We start from the raw sequence: 17,185 nt of genomic DNA, 5'->3' as shown, positions 1-17,185 counted from the left end.
AATCGGCTAACATCTATTTTTCATACCTCTAAATGATCAGAGTAAGGCAGAACAGCGTTTGCCGGGTGCAGCTAGTGTTTTATAAATTTAAAAATTCTGAAGAATATCACGAGGGCGACTTCGAACCCGCATGATTTTCAATGAGTGGCCGAGGGCCGTAGATTCAAAAAGCATTGAAATTATGTATTGATATTATATATTGGTTGTGATTACATAATCTCGTGGGGTGCCCCTTAGACACACATAACCGAAAGAGTATAAGAAATTTGAAAGGCGATATTACTTGCGATCTCAGACATTTAATTTTTAGTTTTATACCATTCAAACACAATAAAATGCCTTATAAATGATTATTTCTGAGGGCTGGACGTTGCCACGGTTCGGTGAAATGACGAAGGTTCGAATCCCGCCTCGTGATCGGCATCTAAAATATTTCTCTATTTCTGTGGCCACTAAAGATATCCTTACGTAATTTCGTCTCCCGGGTCACGTTGCGGATAATCACAGGCGCCGGTGGAAACAGACGCAGTGACTCTTTCAGGACCCTGTCTAAATATTTGACATTCTTTAGGTCATCTTTTACTAGAAGACGATCAGAGTCACCGAAAACTTCTTCCAGCCTAGAAATAATCCAATTGTGCTAAAAATTCATTTAAATATATAAAATTAGACGCAATATACTGAATTGAAGTTGAAACGAGACACCCATACTTACTCTGCATATACTTTTTCTTGGATTTTCGGGTATTTTGCTAACAGTTTTAATGTATTACAAATAGCGACTGCGGAAGTGTCTGTTCCTGCGAACAAAAGTAATAGAAGATCTTCACGTATATCCTTCATAGAAAATCCGCCTTCATTGCCAGATATTATGATGAGATGATCTAGGAAACTTCTCAATTGACATTGAGGGTCCAACCCTGAAAATAAAACGGCAACTACAAATAAAAATATTAACTAACTGCCAATTGATTTCGTTAAATGTTAATAAATGACCATTCACAATAAGTATTAAATATTATATATGTTATTGAATCCAAAAATCCATTTTTAATGAAAACCAAGCCCTTTTATATTCAACATAAATATAAATATATGTTACATTTAGTATAACCACGCAAAACAATCCATATAAACATAGTTCGCAGTACATACCAAAAACAGTTTGTTCATTATAGGCATTTCTATCGTAGTTCTCTAAGTATTTAAATTTGCTTTCAATTATCTGGAAAATAATAATATTGTGATTTTATTAATATATATAATAATATTGTGATTATGATTTTTAGATATACTCAATATATATTAATAGTTAATAATGTTTTTGTATAAGTTTGTGCAATAAAGCATTATAAATAAATAAAAATAAAAATAAATAAATAGTTTATATACCATATACTAAAATGTTACATAGACTGAAATAAGAAACTCGTAGTGAAATAGCAAATCACCAGAAGCATTTTACGTCACATAAATACGGTATTCAATTTTAGCAGCTACCAGTGAAGAGATTTTATTTCTGTGACAACAACGAACTTCTTTTTTAAATTGAAAATGCATGACAAAGAAATCAAAACACCCTTACCTTGTCGGTTAAACTGTTTATGATACCGGTATACTTTAAGAGTTCTCTTGAGTTTGAAGTCATACTATGAAGCCAATCCGGCCATAGCCTCACGTGCAATAGTCTCTCGGTGGCCAAACGAAATATTTTACTCATGGCATCTAGATATTCCGATATATGATCACCTGTCGTGTCTAAATCTATGCCTAACGTTGTCTCTGTAAGCATTTTCTATTTATATATTATACTCATATAATTATATAGTTTCTCTAGAGTGAAATCAATCCGCAGATATTACATGAGCTATCTTTAATAATCACTTACCAGTGACCGTTCTCAATGTATGTTGGCTTATATATGGCCAAATACTGAATTGTCCACACCCAACAAGATTCTCCGAAGACAACTGGTTGACGATTTCTTGGCTTCTCTTTGAAATGATATCCACAAAACCATTTAATACTTTTGGGCTGAATGCAGGTATTAAAACTTTTCGACGTCGAGACCATTCTGGTACTGTGATTGATAAAGTAAGGTTTGATTATGATATTTACTTGTCACAAAAAAGCTTTATTTCTTAAATATCCCCTCTCATCTCACTGTCTTGATAAAACTGTAGTTTATATCAAATTTTAGTATTACTCCAAAATATTATAGAAGTTTATGCACTATTATTTAGAATTTATTATTTTGGGTCCTTAAACACCTAACCAAATATTTCCCATACTACTTTACTGTCTACTTTACTCCATCTGGTTGCCTGGAGAGATGACACTACAACATAATAAGGCCACCCATTGTGCTTTATGAATATCGTATCAATTTGTTTTTTTATTCTTTATATTCGATCTTGGCCCTACATGAACAAAAAACTGCGAGTTTTAAGATATGGTTTACATAAACGAGGACATAAATATACATTAGTCTTATGTCTATTGGAGTTTTACATACTACGACTATACCTGGTGCGATAAAAGCGCCATCTCCAAGGACAGGTTTTAACAATTGCATAACGGCATCTTTGTGCAAACAATTTTTCAATAGATATTCTGTATCCTCAGGATGAGTAATACCTGAAATGGTACATAAGGTCTATTATCAAGTGGATGCCAAAACGAGAACATAAAATTTTATACAATCCAGCAGGCGTTTCATTATTTTTAATATTAGTTGGGATAGCCCACCTAATATTATAAATGCAAAAGTAACTTCGTTTGTCTGTCTCCTCTTGACGCCCACCCATTGAAGCGTTTGGATGGAATTTTGTACAAAGATCGACACTCGGACATACGAAACATTGTTTTGATGACCCGAGAAAGATCTATCGTTTCTATCCCATCCTAAGTCTTAAGGGCACGGCGAGTATGGTAAGATAACCCAGATACTGTCTGCTTTTTTGAAAGCAAATTACTATGTGTACAGAACATTATGCCATACCATTTTCTGAATCAGTAAAAATCTAAATTAAAGGGCTCATAGTTATATTACAGCACTATAACTCACCAACATAAAGTTTTGGCCCCAGCCATAACCTGGAGTAACCACCATTGTTGTAGCAAAACTTAGTATACTTCTTAATTAGGGGTATTATTACTGAAAATAATGAAAGCAATAGGTACTGAGAAACTTTGAAAGGATAAAAAAAAATATCATTTATAAAGCATTTCAATGCTATAAAAGTAAAAATTTATTATAATTATTTCATGGTAAATTCGCCCCGGTTAAAATTGACAACTCTTCAAAAATACATAAAGGGTACAACAAGGTACAAGGTATATTTTTGAAGAAATATTTATTTTAATTTATATTTGTATTCGCTGGTTTAGACTTCACCAAATTAAGAAATCAAAAAAGAATAAATTAATTTTTTATGGGTACTAATTAGGCGATATTAGGCAATAAATTCTATTATGTTTTATGCATTAATGTACAAAACGCATTCTTTTAATATAATCTCACATTTATTTGCCTCATGTAGAAGTATTCATAATATGTTAATATTTTTTTGTCCGTATAATTTACATTAAATTACTTTGTCATGCCAAAAACGTAACAAAAAAATCGCAATTAGTGAACGTATAGTAGAGTTTTACGGCCTGAGGTTAAGAGCTATAACAATTGAATCCGTTTTTTTCTTGTTTTTACTTTCTTTTTCATTCAACAATCATATTGTAGCTTAGGCATTACAAACATGACTTCAACATTTTATAATTTTTTACTCCTGGTAATAAAAACCGAGCACGTCAACACGTATCTCGTCTGTCTGAGTTATCGATACAAATAGCTATTTAAATAAAGCTTGATTGAATGTGTGATCACAGAGAGATATAATTTTTAAACAAATAAAAAATAATAATATAATCTACTTCAATATTATTCAATAAATTTCGATTATATCTGATAGAGAGATTTGTTTGTTTTGTTGCGGCAAAGTTAAATTTTTCATATCTAACTGATGTTTATATTTCCTTTATATATTTTTTATCTCCACATTGTACGCTTCTGCAATTCAAAATAGTAATTTTCATGATTAAAAGACTAGTTTCGTTGTGTTGAAGCTGCTTCTGAAGTATAATTTTCATTTATTTAGGAAGTTGATAGCGTTTATATCAGGGAATACCTTAAATCCCTTCTGAAACAATATAAACTTGTGATGAGTCGTGTTTAATTCTCACACGGCGTTGGCGACAAAGACCGAGTTATTTAGAGAAAAGTCAAAAGCCATTTTCCGTATTTGCTACATTCTAAAAGTCATTAATTATTATGTTAAGTAAAATAATTGTGATGACGCATAGACGAATAATTAATGTGACCATAATTAAATACTGCATAATTTCATAAAACGCTGTACAATGCATGCGCTTGGGAAAACTGTAATTAATAGATACACTATGAACTGTAATATTATGAAACATAGTCATTTTTACAACAATCTAGTGAATTTTCATTGTTGTTTACATTACTATATTCTTTAATATTATAGTTCTATATAGTACATATGTATCTATGTCTATAAATTTACATTAACAATTATTATATATTATTAGTTTTGTTTAATTTAAATGAACTTATTAAACGCGAACGACGCGAGACGACGCGAACTTATTAAAAACTTGTTAATAATATTTTAGTCGAATGGCTGGAGGTTCGTTTCCTTTTCCTCACCTTTCCACCCGTTCCTTTATAACCGTCGTAAATCCTTTACTTTAGCCCTTTAAAGCGGAGAACGCATTTGTTAAGCCCATAGATCTACATGTGAACCATGTAGGGGGTGCTTACCAACAAGTAAGCCAGCTCTGTTGCTCGCAATAGTATAAATATCTAACTACTTATTAAAGATCCTTCAATTTCATTTCGAATTTTTAAAACAGCAACGGGAGACGTGGGAATGTTATGAGCGAAGCTGGGTCGAGATGCTAGTCGAAGCTAGATAAATTGTTTTATACGTAAAAATTGCAATAATAACATAACCTTAACCCCGCGACTTTTTACATTTAAACTTCTCGTTACACGAGTTTCTTTGTTGTTTTATTACAGGTCAAAGAAACAATAGTTAATCCTCTTCGGCATTTTTATTCACTCACACTTCACTACGAACCACTTTTCAAGAAACTCATACAGATCGCGTAATCAAATCATACTTGAACTTTAAAAAACCACCCATAACCCCAAAAGGATTCGGATCCTTCTGATCTGATACTGATTAATTATATAGATTATTAAAGACATTATGTACCTTTACCTTTGTGTACATTAAAGTACCTTATGTAAGAATATTGGTATAATATTCATGTCAATTTCATTAATACATTAATTTCATAGAAACAAATCGATACTCACCTTTTTCAGCGTTGTACGTGCTAAACTGTAGTAGACCCAAAAATTTAAACCCATACTGTGGATCCGGTATGCGACTTGCTAGTTCGTATAATCTTCGGCGTTTGTATCTAAATATAATATAATAAATGAGAAATCCCAAAATAATAGTAATGAACATCATTACGCACTCCGGGCGATACAATTAAAATAACAACCCAGTGATGGAACATCACAACTTAAATAATTTTTGATTTAATAAAAAAAATAACATAATACGCTTTATCACTCCCACTACAATGATTTTGTTAATAAATCTAAAACACAGATAAAATCTAATTTAAATCAGATTAAATTTCAACTAAAAACGAAGTGGGTTCCAAATTCGACTGCATTGTTTTTTTTTTTGGTTTTGTTATAAGATGAAGCCGTGAGTTTCCAACAATCAGCTTGATTATTATTGTTGACTTGTGTTAAGAGGACTGTTTCGTCCCTAGGAGTGATATATATATATATATATATATATATATATATATATATATAATAAAAACATTGCAGTAGTAAGAACGAAATATTAAATACACAAGTACATAACACATATGGACGTTACTGTTTATTCATAAAAGATACTGTGCTACGTATATACAGCCATATAGTCTATTGTGTATTCCGTAAATTGCATGACACCCGGAGCTTGATCGAGTGCCAACTGCCTGCACTTCACCGTACTCAGTAATTCCAAGTCTGAGGTACTCGAAGATAATCGATTTTCAGTTCTCATATTCCCTTTCCAAATCTACATGTTTCCATGTTTTATACGAAGGAGCAAATGTAAGTTACAGTGGGATTCTTTACCCAATACCTGGTTGTTTATTATACTAATTATATAATTCCGCAGTTTTTTATTTATATCTATAATTTGCATATTTTTATCTATTATTTTTCTTATTGCGTGTAAATTTTGGAAGAAAATTTCCGTTTTAACAATGGAAGTGTAATTCCTACATAATTACATTAATACCTTTAGTTACGTACGTAAGTACGAGTAAAAACAATGTTTTTAGCATTTTTAAAAAAGCTAATTATAATTAAATAAATATTTTGATTTACGTAAGGATAATTCATGGAATTGAAACTGCTCATTTCAACTTAATAAACATAATTTAGGATTTATATGATTTGTTATGAAGGTATTGATATTTTAATTATTTATCCTAAACTGTTTTTGATGGCAAGCCACCTAGCTTTATTTTTCAATTTCCATGCGGGCTACCATGCAGTCCTTGTAGGAAATAAGATGCAAAGACCGAAGTGATTTTTGTCATAAATAATTTTAACTGGAGGCGACACTAAACTTAGTAAATTTTCTATAAAATACTTGTAATTATATTTATTCTATTATAAGAGGAACAATGATTACTAATTCAACATAAAACTTTGCCCTTTGCCCCAAACGCTACCGTCAATCTATAGAATTTCTATTGTGCATTGATCGCTATCCTACGGAGAATAATTGAATAGAAGATAATTAACAGTCTTTGTTTGAACTTTATTCTATTTAAGCAAATTTATAAACACAACAATACAATGTAGCGGTAAAAATTATAAATATAAAAAAGTATGGTGTAAATTTTAAAGATCAAATTCATGATGTACGTAATTTGTGATGAGGTGAGAGTGATGAGATGACTATCTGGTATATTTCTTCTTTTTGACGGTAGAAAAACTTTTAAATATTATTTTGAAATTGCATACCTTTTTTGGCTTCAACTGAAAAATCTGTTAAAACTAAGGGTTTCCTTTTAAATGTTATAGTTGATGTATAACCGGTGAAAAGCTATTATCCAGTTAGAGGTAATTTGACGTTCGAACATACTTTTTTTGAAGCGGAAAAAGATTTAGCAATAGTGGATTACGAATGTTCTTTATTTCGGCAGTTTACATTGTCAAATACACCTCAAATTAATACACACAAATAATATAAATGTGACAGTTTGATGGTTGGATGTTTGTCCGCCGATCACGATGAAACTGCTGAATGGATTTTGAAATTTGGTATACCGACAGAGTATGAACTGACTTGGGTGATCGGATACTTTTTATGCCGATTAAATGCTCCCTTGGGATAAAACAGGACTCTTGGTATCCGGGCTTAGTCGGGACGTGCGTCTAGTTTTGTAATAAAACAGTAAAAAGTCCAAATTTTAATTAATAAATACTAAAGTCGATTTATCTTTAAAATCGAAGGTTAATCATACAATTTCACGCAGCAGCTCTACCTCTGCAAATGCGTTACCCGCTTTAAAGGAAGAAGGGTCGATGAAAGGATTGAAGAAATACGGAATGGACTGGGAAAGGTGAGGAAAAGGTCTTAGGCCTTCGAAATTTTACACGTTATACTTAACTTGAAACTGACTTTGCTTTTTGTAAAAAACTGCTAAAAAAATCTTAGTATACATAATCCATCTCTAATAATATTAATGATTGAATGAATAGAATATAGGCACTTATGTTATAATTTATATTATAGTAAGCTGTAAATATTACATAAGCGGACTTATTAATCATAACCGGTTATTCAAAACTAAACGTGAGCGAAAGAAAACTAATGACAATAATTTGCATTTGGTGCCTAAATGGCAAAAATAATCGTAAGTTATTACAAATCTGTTATTTTTCACTGTATAAACAATTGTTTGTATAACAAGTAATTATATTTCAACGAGTCATAGTAATCTCAAGTTGGATATGGCTGTGATAGCTCAGAGGTTAAGGTCTCCAGCATCAGTTCTATGATAAGGGTTTCGTACAAATAAGATGAGCTAACTGTAAAAAATTTGGTCACCCATCCAATCCATGACCGAGCAACAATTGCTTAGCCTCGATTTTTTATTATGTGTTATTATAGCGTCAACAGCAACACATCATCATCATCATCATCATCAGCCCATATATGTTCCCACTGCTGGGACACAGGCCTCCTATGAGGGTTCAGGCCATAATCCACCACGCTGGCCAAGTGCGGGTTGGCAGATGTCACATGCCGTCGAACTTTTAATTCTTGGACATGCCGGTTTCCTCACGATGTTTTCCTTCACCGTTTAAGCAACACATCACCTCGAAATATTCAACTGTCTAACTATATACAATAGTTACGTTTGCGTTTATATATCCAATAGTTCCTGAGACAAGCGCGTTTAAACAAACAAGCTAACACTTGAGCTTTTTTAATTTTTTTTTTATGGCACAGTTGGCAATGGAGCTGGTGGGTCGCCTGATGATAAGCGCTACCACCGCCCATGAACATTTGTAGAGGCATAAGGTCCATTACAGACCTTACGCCTCTACAAAAGGATTGCCGACTTTTTGGGAAGGGATTAAGAAAGGATTGGTGAGAGGAATAAAGGAAAGGACTGGGAAGGGAAGGAAAAGGATATGGGCCTCCGGCTCCCCCACTCACCGAACGAAACACAGCAGAATGCTATTTCACGAAGGACTTCTGTGGGGAGCTTTATTATTAGTATAGAATATAAATATACAATAACGCATTACAGACATTAAAGCACTCCTTTAAATTGTGAAATAGAATGGATTTCATAATTATTATAACGCATATATTTTTTTATGAAAAAAAAATCAATCAAGTAATAAAACAATGAAGCAGAAATAATAAGCGTTAAAATGCATTAAAAACATACATATTGCCTACAATCAAAGGTCGACTGAATTGGATTTGTACGTTCAATGTTAATTATATCAAAACCAATTAGTACGATATAATATAGTAATTAAAAAATTTCTGAAAATTAAATTTATAGTGCACAGGATCGGCTCCAAACCGGGGCGCGAACGGGCGCTGAACATTTAGAAAATATTGTGTACGAGGAAGGTACCAATTACAGACTTTATATTCCTTCTTTTTAGTATGCTGTATCGTATTTTCCCACCCCAATTATTTATTTTTTATTTGCTCAATTGAGTTAATACCTCTCTAACCCGAGGTTTCGTTTGTCTGTCAATTTAATTTGATACAAATCCGAGCAGCTAAGTAAGTCATACCCAGCCGATAGAGCCGGCCCTGGGCCCTTGAAATATATTTGATAAACATATCTGAGATTATATAACTGGTTTTTAGAGGACAGTTATTATACTGAACAGGTAAATCGAGCAGGGTCGAGGCCGCGTTACTTTTACTTTGATGCAATAGAGATTTTATGTTGTTGTTTATTTGTTTATAAAAAGGAAAATGTATGTTCCACTTAACATTTTATCGCATGTTTCTATTAATGCCTGTTGCGTAATAAAGTAAATCATAATCTCGACTAAAAAATTAAAATGCAAAAAATATCAACAATTCAACATTATATAGAAGGGTGATTTGAAAGATTGATTCTTTCAGCTACATTTTGATGAGGCCAGGTGAATTGACTATTTTTTTTTATCTCGGGCCAATCTAAGCGATGCCGACGCAAGCTCTCTTAAATTTTTGGATTGAATTGCATTACATGGAATTGATGTTTACATCCTTTAAATTTGAAACTATTCAGCACACATGTATCTGTACCCACTAACCATAAGTACTGAATATGACCTCCACTGCCTAGTGTTAAAGTCCTTGCCCAGAAGACGGAGGCCCTACACGTAACCTTACCTTATGTTTTTTCATGAGTTATTGGTTGGTTATAATATTAATAGCGTTATCAAATAGTACGCGTTCTTAGCGCGCATCAGAGAGCTTACCTGACGACTCGCTATGACGCCGAATTGTGTCGTACTACGCGCTAAAGGCTTTGTTGGATAGAAAGCATACTAAGCACGCCTCAGAACGCTAACTTGACGACTCGCTATGACGCCGACCTGTGTCGCTATGACGCTATGACGCCGAGTTGTATTGTACTACGGAGATTACACGTCCTTTTTGATAAACCCATAAATATTTGACTTGTGATTGATGCCAATGAAACACTACATCTATCAAAAACGAATATGTTCCAAAAATAAATGCTAATTTATAATCATGTTGCATTTCTGTATGGAATTTTATTGTAGAAGGTTCCGTAGATTGAAATCGTTTATAAACTTCTAAAAATATTCAATGGTACAGATTTTTATTCTTTAATTTTGAATAAATTACCATAAGTTACTACATAAATGAGCTCAATAATACGACATAATTTACTGTTGAATTTATTGTACCTTAGTTTCTCCTTGAAGATTTAATTGGAAAATTTTGTGACAATGATATAATTGGAGGAAACCTCCTTCCTTGGTCATTTGTGAGGCAGCAGTAGTGTGGTGTGGTTAAAATGAACGTGTATCTAATTGGCGCGGTTGTGGTTCTGTGGTACATGTTGTATAGATACAGGAGACGACGCCTGTACGAGCTAGCGGCGCTGATTCCAGCAGGCCCCGGATTATTTCCCTCTCTGGGTGTACTCCAACATTCCTATAATATTGTGGATAGTAAGTATAATTCCATTATCCAATATCATATCATATCATAGTATATTCCAAATCTATTACCTATGTAAAAAATTAATTATACTCAACGTGTCATGCGCGAGCGTGCGATGCGCGAGGTGATTTTTGATTAGCCTCGAAAGCAGCTTGAAAGACGTGTCTTTCAAGCCACGGGCTCAAAAGCGATATGGATCTGTTGTTTTTAGAGGGTTTTGTTACCCTTCATGAAGAACAATATGAATATGCTTTTTCTCCACGCCTGCGGAGTTCTCCCAGAAGAGAACGGAATTAAGAAGATCCATCAGTTCTTTTAGGATTAGAGCACCTGCTTTATGGATCTCTGTCGTTATTCCTCTCCTGAGGCTTCTGAACCTAGGTTGCTCGGGCCAAGGGCCAACACAAGTGTCATGTCAAGGTTGTCAAGGGTCTTAGTGGACTTAGTTTAAGATGCATGCGAAGCGTATAAAAGGTTTTAGATATTTTTAACTTCGGAGAGAATCTTTGATATTACGACGCTCCCCATGTCCGCCCCTCCCCATCACTCAAAAGGCTCGCGTCGCCATAACTTAGGGTTAAAACAGACATGAAATAAGGGCAAGGACGTGAAATCGATCACCTTAAAAATTAAATTCTCAGTGTCTATTCTGTCTATATGAGTTGTATAGTCGATAATAAATTAATAAGTACGTATATTCGTATGTTTTGTGCACTTTTGATGTCAAACAAAATAATAACATTTTAGGCAAAGATCCTACTGCTCAATTCTGTATATCTGAAATTAATTTTGAGTACATGCTCCCTCAATATAAGTTTAAAATAATTTTTTATCAAATAAACAGATACGATCATGTACCGTATCCTCAACCATGTTTAGGAATAAAAAATTTAAGGACGTAATTTCCTACCAAAACACGTTTTACTAGATTGAAAGAAACACAAGTTACAAAAAATTTACGCAAGTACGTAAATAGTATTCAAAGAAAATGATTGAAAAAAAAATTATATATGTAAATGTTTGTGTCATAAGAATTTTACAAATAATATGATTACGTTAATCGTAAAAATATTATAATAAATTCAAATTAAAATTTGTTGCCCAATTCATTGTAAATAATTTACATAAACACAAACTCGAACTATATAGAACTTTGAATGGATATATAGTATCGCTTTTATATCGGAATAATAACAATCCTTCAGAATATCATACCTGTGTTATTTTTAATTTTATTCGAATATTTTTTTTTTTTTTTTATGTTACAGTCGGCAATGGAGCTGGTGGGACGCCTGATGGTAAGAGCTACCACCGCCCATGAACATTTGCCGAGGCATAAGGTCCATTGCAGACCTTACGCCTCTGCAAATGGATTGCCGACTTTAAATTGGAAAGGGATTAAGAAAGGATTAGTGAGTGGAATAAAGGAAAGGACTGGGAAGGGTAAGGAAAGGGATATGGGCCTCCGGCTCCCCCACTCACCGAACGAAACACAGCAGAATGCTATTTCACGCCGGTCTTCTGTGGGGGTGTGGTACTTCCCCGGTGCGAGCTGGCCCAATTCGTGCCGAAGCGTGCTCGACTACCACATACAAGATAAAGTATAAATAGGTAAACAGTCTCGGGGTTTTATCCGCATAGTTCACGTCCCGTGGAATTTGCGAGGGAAAACTATCGTAGCCTTATATCACTTTTCGGGACTTAAACTATCTTTGTACCAAATTTTATCCCAATCGCTTGTTGTGTTACTTCGCGTTTATAATATTTAAAAATAAAATACGACAACACAATCTTTAAAAATAACGAGATTCCAGAATAACGACAGATTTTAACCTTTTAGGTAGGTACTTACGTATAAAAAGTAATTAAATCAGAATCTGAATATTTATATGATATATAACTGAAATTTCACTAACTGACTAATCTACCAACGCACAGCCCAAACTACTGGACCGATTGGGCTGAAATTTGGCAATTAGATAATCACTGTAATCTGTGTGACTGTGAAGAAATGATTTTAATAATTTCTACCCCCTACGGAATAAAAAAGGAGATGAAAGTTTGTACTACAAAATTTATTATGACCACGCGAGCGAAGCTTGAGCAACAGCTTATATGTTAGTAAACTTGCCCATTTTTCAATATATTTTAAGTATGTACTATTAAGATGTAAAATAATGACAACTTATTTTTAGATGTTATAAGCTTAATTCATAAATACACCGCCTGCGCACAGAGCAACGGAGGATTTGTGAAACTTTGGGTCGGTCCGTTCCTTTATGTAGGTAAGTTATTGTATCACAATTTCTTATACATAATTACTGCTATAAAATATCTATAATACTAAAATGCACCACATCACCTCGACTACTTACTACTAATTTACGTTTATTTATTATCAACGAACGCTTTAATATATTAATATAATAGAATATTTTATTTTTATCATAGCCGTGATTTGGAACAAAACATATATCGCATCGCATTATTAACTGATTTTTTATTACAAATACTAATTCAAATATCCATATTTGATTAAACATTATGGCCTTGACCACGACGAAGGCCATCAACGACAGTTAAATGAGGTCAAAAATGATTATTACATCATATTATTCACGATATATTTTATAGGTCTCACAAACCCGGAAGACGTAGATTTTGTTCTAAAAAATTGCTTAGAGAAGGCAGATGTTGCGACATTGTTGAGAAAAGCTATCGGCAACGCCGGGATATTTGCACCAGGTAATTAAAATTAATCCATGTTAAAATATTTTCAATGTTGTAATCTGATTCATTATTGAAATAACTATTATTATAGCTGTAAAAAGTGTATGTAATATGTACACTTTAGTGTATATGTGTGTTTATTTCTTGATATTAATTTCGTATTTTCAGTATCAATATGGACCCGACGCAGGAAAATATTAATACCTGCATTCAGTCCAAAAATTATTAACAGCTTTATGGGTATCCTTGTTAACCAAAGTGAAGAATTGGCAATACAGCTGTCACATCATAAAATGGTGGGAACCGGGCGGTTTGCCGCTTGGCCCTTCATTAGCGCTTACACTCTGGACTCTGTTTGCGGTATGTTATACCGTATGGAAATGAATAATTATCTATATTAATATTAAAAAGTTGAAGAGATTGTTTGTCTGTTTGACGCGGTCGAAACGGCGCGGCACATGTAGTAAAATATAAATGCTTTACAGTAATCCTACATAGTGATCGCTAAACATCTCAATTAATAAAATCAATTTCATTTTGTACTTTAAAACAGAAACAGCACTGGGCATACGGATTAACTATCTTCGAAATCCCGATAACATGTTTCTAAAAGCCGCTTCGAATTTGTTTTCACTAGTGGCTGATAGAGTAGTTCAAATATGGCTTTGGCCGGACGTGATTTACAATTGTATTCCTAGCTCAACTGAATTCTATGAAAATCTGAAAATAGTGTATGACTTAACAGATAAGGTAGGTTCTTTAATTCATTATAAACCCACAATCATAATAATTATTCATTTCAATACAGTATAACAATAAATAATAAAATACTTATATATTTCAGATTATACAGCAGAAAAAAGAAGAACTTAAGGATGTAGACGTACAATTGGACAGCGAGAACGTTATTTTTGGTACGCATATATAGGGCTAGTCGTAGTCGGCGACTTCATCCACGTAGTTATGACGAACTGAGCATTTATATTGGTCATTACAGCAAGCTTATTGCTCTCATCGTCACTCATTTCATTGTTTCGCAGTACTATTTAATATGACGCATAAAAAACTATAACAGTGATACCTAAGCATAAATCTAAAAATAAAATACGTTTATTATGACATTTGTGTAGGTAACTAATTCGAGTTTAACTGTTCAATCTCCGATTTCATGACACGTCGTTTCCAAGTTTGCTGTAAATAACTGTAGATTAGGTTAGGTTAGCTTAGGTTAGGAAATTTGAAAAAGTTAAAGACTGATGATTTGGACTTTAACCTACTCTCCTTGAGTGAGGTCTGGGGATTGACTAGGCAAACCTAGGAGCGTCGGAGACTCGACATCGACACTGTAACACATATATAAATTATATTAACATTCTTTCGTAAACAATACAAACGTTGCATAACAGCATTAAATATTACATAATATTATATGCATATATTCAAGTATAGCATCATCACAATTATATTCAAAACTGAATCCAAAATTTTAGGTCAAAATACTAAAAAAGTGAGGTGCTTCCTGGAACATCTCATACTGTTATCAAAAAATGCCGGTGGATTTACTGATGTAGAGCTGAGAGAGGAAGTTATAACCTTTCTATTGGCAGGGACGGATACATCGTCTATTGCTATCTGTAACACATTAACGTTGCTAGCAAAGTATCCTAAAATACAAGAAAAAGTTTATCGGGAGTAAGTATATATATACCTTCTTAGTTTTTTATAGCTCTTTGCGTATTACAGCTTATTGCCAAACACTCTAAGCGGGAAGCCTGTTGTTCAGCTAAGCATGCCAAGCACACGACTATTAGAGTGCAATATAATAATGGATTTAGGATCAGTAACGCGCAACCTGCGCCTGCCGCGATATTATACGGTTTCGAATATGTTTGCTCAAAGGCGTACTGACAGTTCTCACGCGCTGACACGAAAAAACATTGCTTTTTTACTGAACAGACCTAGTACTACTCTAGACTGATATTGGAAAGTTAAGTAATTATTTTATTTCATGTTTATCATGTTGGTGCAAGAAAGTTTTATCTATCGAGAATTGATTACTTAACTAATCTTGTATATTGACACGTAATAATATTGAATTTGAAACGAAATGTTATACAGTACACAATTACATATTATAAATTAAAATTTGAATATGTCAACATATGTATTTAACTAACATAGATATATAGTAAGTTTTTATTGAAAGGTGTAGCCATATTGTATTGTATGTTGTATTTTTGTATGTGGTAGTCGAGCACGCTTCGGCACGAATTGGGCCAGCTCGCACCGGGGAAGTACCACACCCCCACAGAAGACCGGCGTGAAATAGCATTCTGCTGTGTTTCGTTCGGTGAGTGGGGGAGCCGGAGGCCCATATCCTTTTCCTTACCCTTCCCAGTCCTTTCCTTTATTCCTATCGCCAATCCTTTCTTAATCCCTTCCCGAAAAGTCGGCAATCCATTTGTAGAGGCGTAAGGTCTGCAATGGACCTTATGCCTCTCCAAATGTTCATGGGCGGTGGTAGCGCTCACCATCAGGCGTCCCACCAGCTCCATTGCCGATTGTATCATAATAAAAAAAAAAAAAAAAAAAAATATTGTACGTTAATATAAATTATAAAATGATTATAATAGACGTTTATTTTTTCAATAGAATAGTGGAGGTATTAGGGGAAGCCGATCGTCCTTTAGAAAAAGATGACCTCAAGGAATTCAAATATTTGGAAAGAGTTATAAAAGAAACACTTCGGCTTTTCCCTCCGGCGCCAATATTGATAAGAAAGGTTACTGAAGAAACAAAAATGCGTAAGTGTCTAAGTACCTAATGATAAAGTTTTCTGGGGATTCAACAAAATAGATCTAGAATATTAATCTAATTCAATGATAAGATTTAGAATTTTAATCTATTCAAAGAAAGATTGAAAGGTCGAATCCAAAGGTTTTAACATATTATTATTATTATTATTATTTCCTACCTATTTTCTTTGAGATTAATTGTAAATAAATTAAAATGGTGTATCCATTTCCAAACATTATAGCTAGATAGATATGGAAATTATAATGTATATATCTCTCTCTCAAAACCATATATATCAAATCTGAAAATGGGTCAATAAACCATTTTCTTTCAATTTCGATTCACCTAATTCTTCATTGTAGTGAATTGTAATATATTTTTTGTAATAACGGGCTACCGACCCATTCTCGGTGAGCGCTGGCCTTATTAGTACCGAAGCGTGCTCGACTCCTACATGCAACAAAAAATATGGAAATATGGAAGCTAAGTTTATTTCATAAGTATTATCTTAACAGCTACAGGGGTGACGTTGCCGGCTGATACTGGTATTATAGTGTCCGTTTGGGGAATCAGTCGTGACAAGAAATATTGGGGGCCCGATGCAGATTGCTTCGACCCGGACAGATTCCTGCCTGACAGGAAGACAGGCTTGTTCATACCGTTTAGCTCAGGTCCTCGAAATTGTATAGGTAGGTGGCGAAGAATTATTAACTGAATTATGAGAATAAATTATTTCGCTTAATTAAGGACATATACTTAGTCTGGCCATAAATACTGTTACACTTAATTATAAAAAAATATTACATTTGAATTTCGAATCTGTC

The 17,185-nt window shown here is 33.6% G+C and overlaps 2 protein-coding genes across 2 annotated transcripts in view; one reads left to right on the top strand and one right to left on the bottom strand.

Moving 5' to 3' along the window:
- LOC119831327 (cytochrome P450 4C1-like) overlaps positions 1–3,112 on the bottom strand; it is an 8,602-nt gene extending 5,490 nt beyond the window's left edge. The window contains exons 1-5 of the mRNA XM_038354629.1: positions 3,097–3,112; positions 2,527–2,637; positions 1,889–2,080; positions 716–920; positions 506–620 (exon numbers count right to left, since the gene is read on the bottom strand). Of these exons, the coding sequence (XP_038210557.1) occupies positions 506–620; positions 716–920; positions 1,889–2,080; positions 2,527–2,637; positions 3,097–3,112 (639 nt within the window). The remainder of the gene's footprint in view (positions 1–505; positions 621–715; positions 921–1,888; positions 2,081–2,526; positions 2,638–3,096) is intronic.
- A 4,904-nt stretch (positions 3,113–8,016) lies between these two features.
- Positions 8,017–17,185, top strand: part of LOC119831326 (cytochrome P450 4C1-like) — a 10,655-nt gene continuing 1,486 nt past the window's right edge. Inside the window, exons 1-8 of the mRNA XM_038354628.1 lie at positions 8,017–8,031; positions 13,415–13,580; positions 13,734–13,925; positions 14,119–14,315; positions 14,410–14,479; positions 15,056–15,257; positions 16,218–16,369; positions 16,877–17,050. Coding sequence (XP_038210556.1) covers positions 8,017–8,031; positions 13,415–13,580; positions 13,734–13,925; positions 14,119–14,315; positions 14,410–14,479; positions 15,056–15,257; positions 16,218–16,369; positions 16,877–17,050 — 1,168 coding nt within the window. The remainder of the gene's footprint in view (positions 8,032–13,414; positions 13,581–13,733; positions 13,926–14,118; positions 14,316–14,409; positions 14,480–15,055; positions 15,258–16,217; positions 16,370–16,876; positions 17,051–17,185) is intronic.

Source organism: Zerene cesonia, chromosome 13 (genome assembly GCF_012273895.1).
Source record: "Zerene cesonia ecotype Mississippi chromosome 13, Zerene_cesonia_1.1, whole genome shotgun sequence".
Taxonomy (NCBI): Eukaryota; Metazoa; Arthropoda; class Insecta; order Lepidoptera; family Pieridae; genus Zerene; species Zerene cesonia.
Note: the sequence above shows the minus strand (reverse complement) of the source record. Positions and strands in the feature narration are given on the sequence as shown.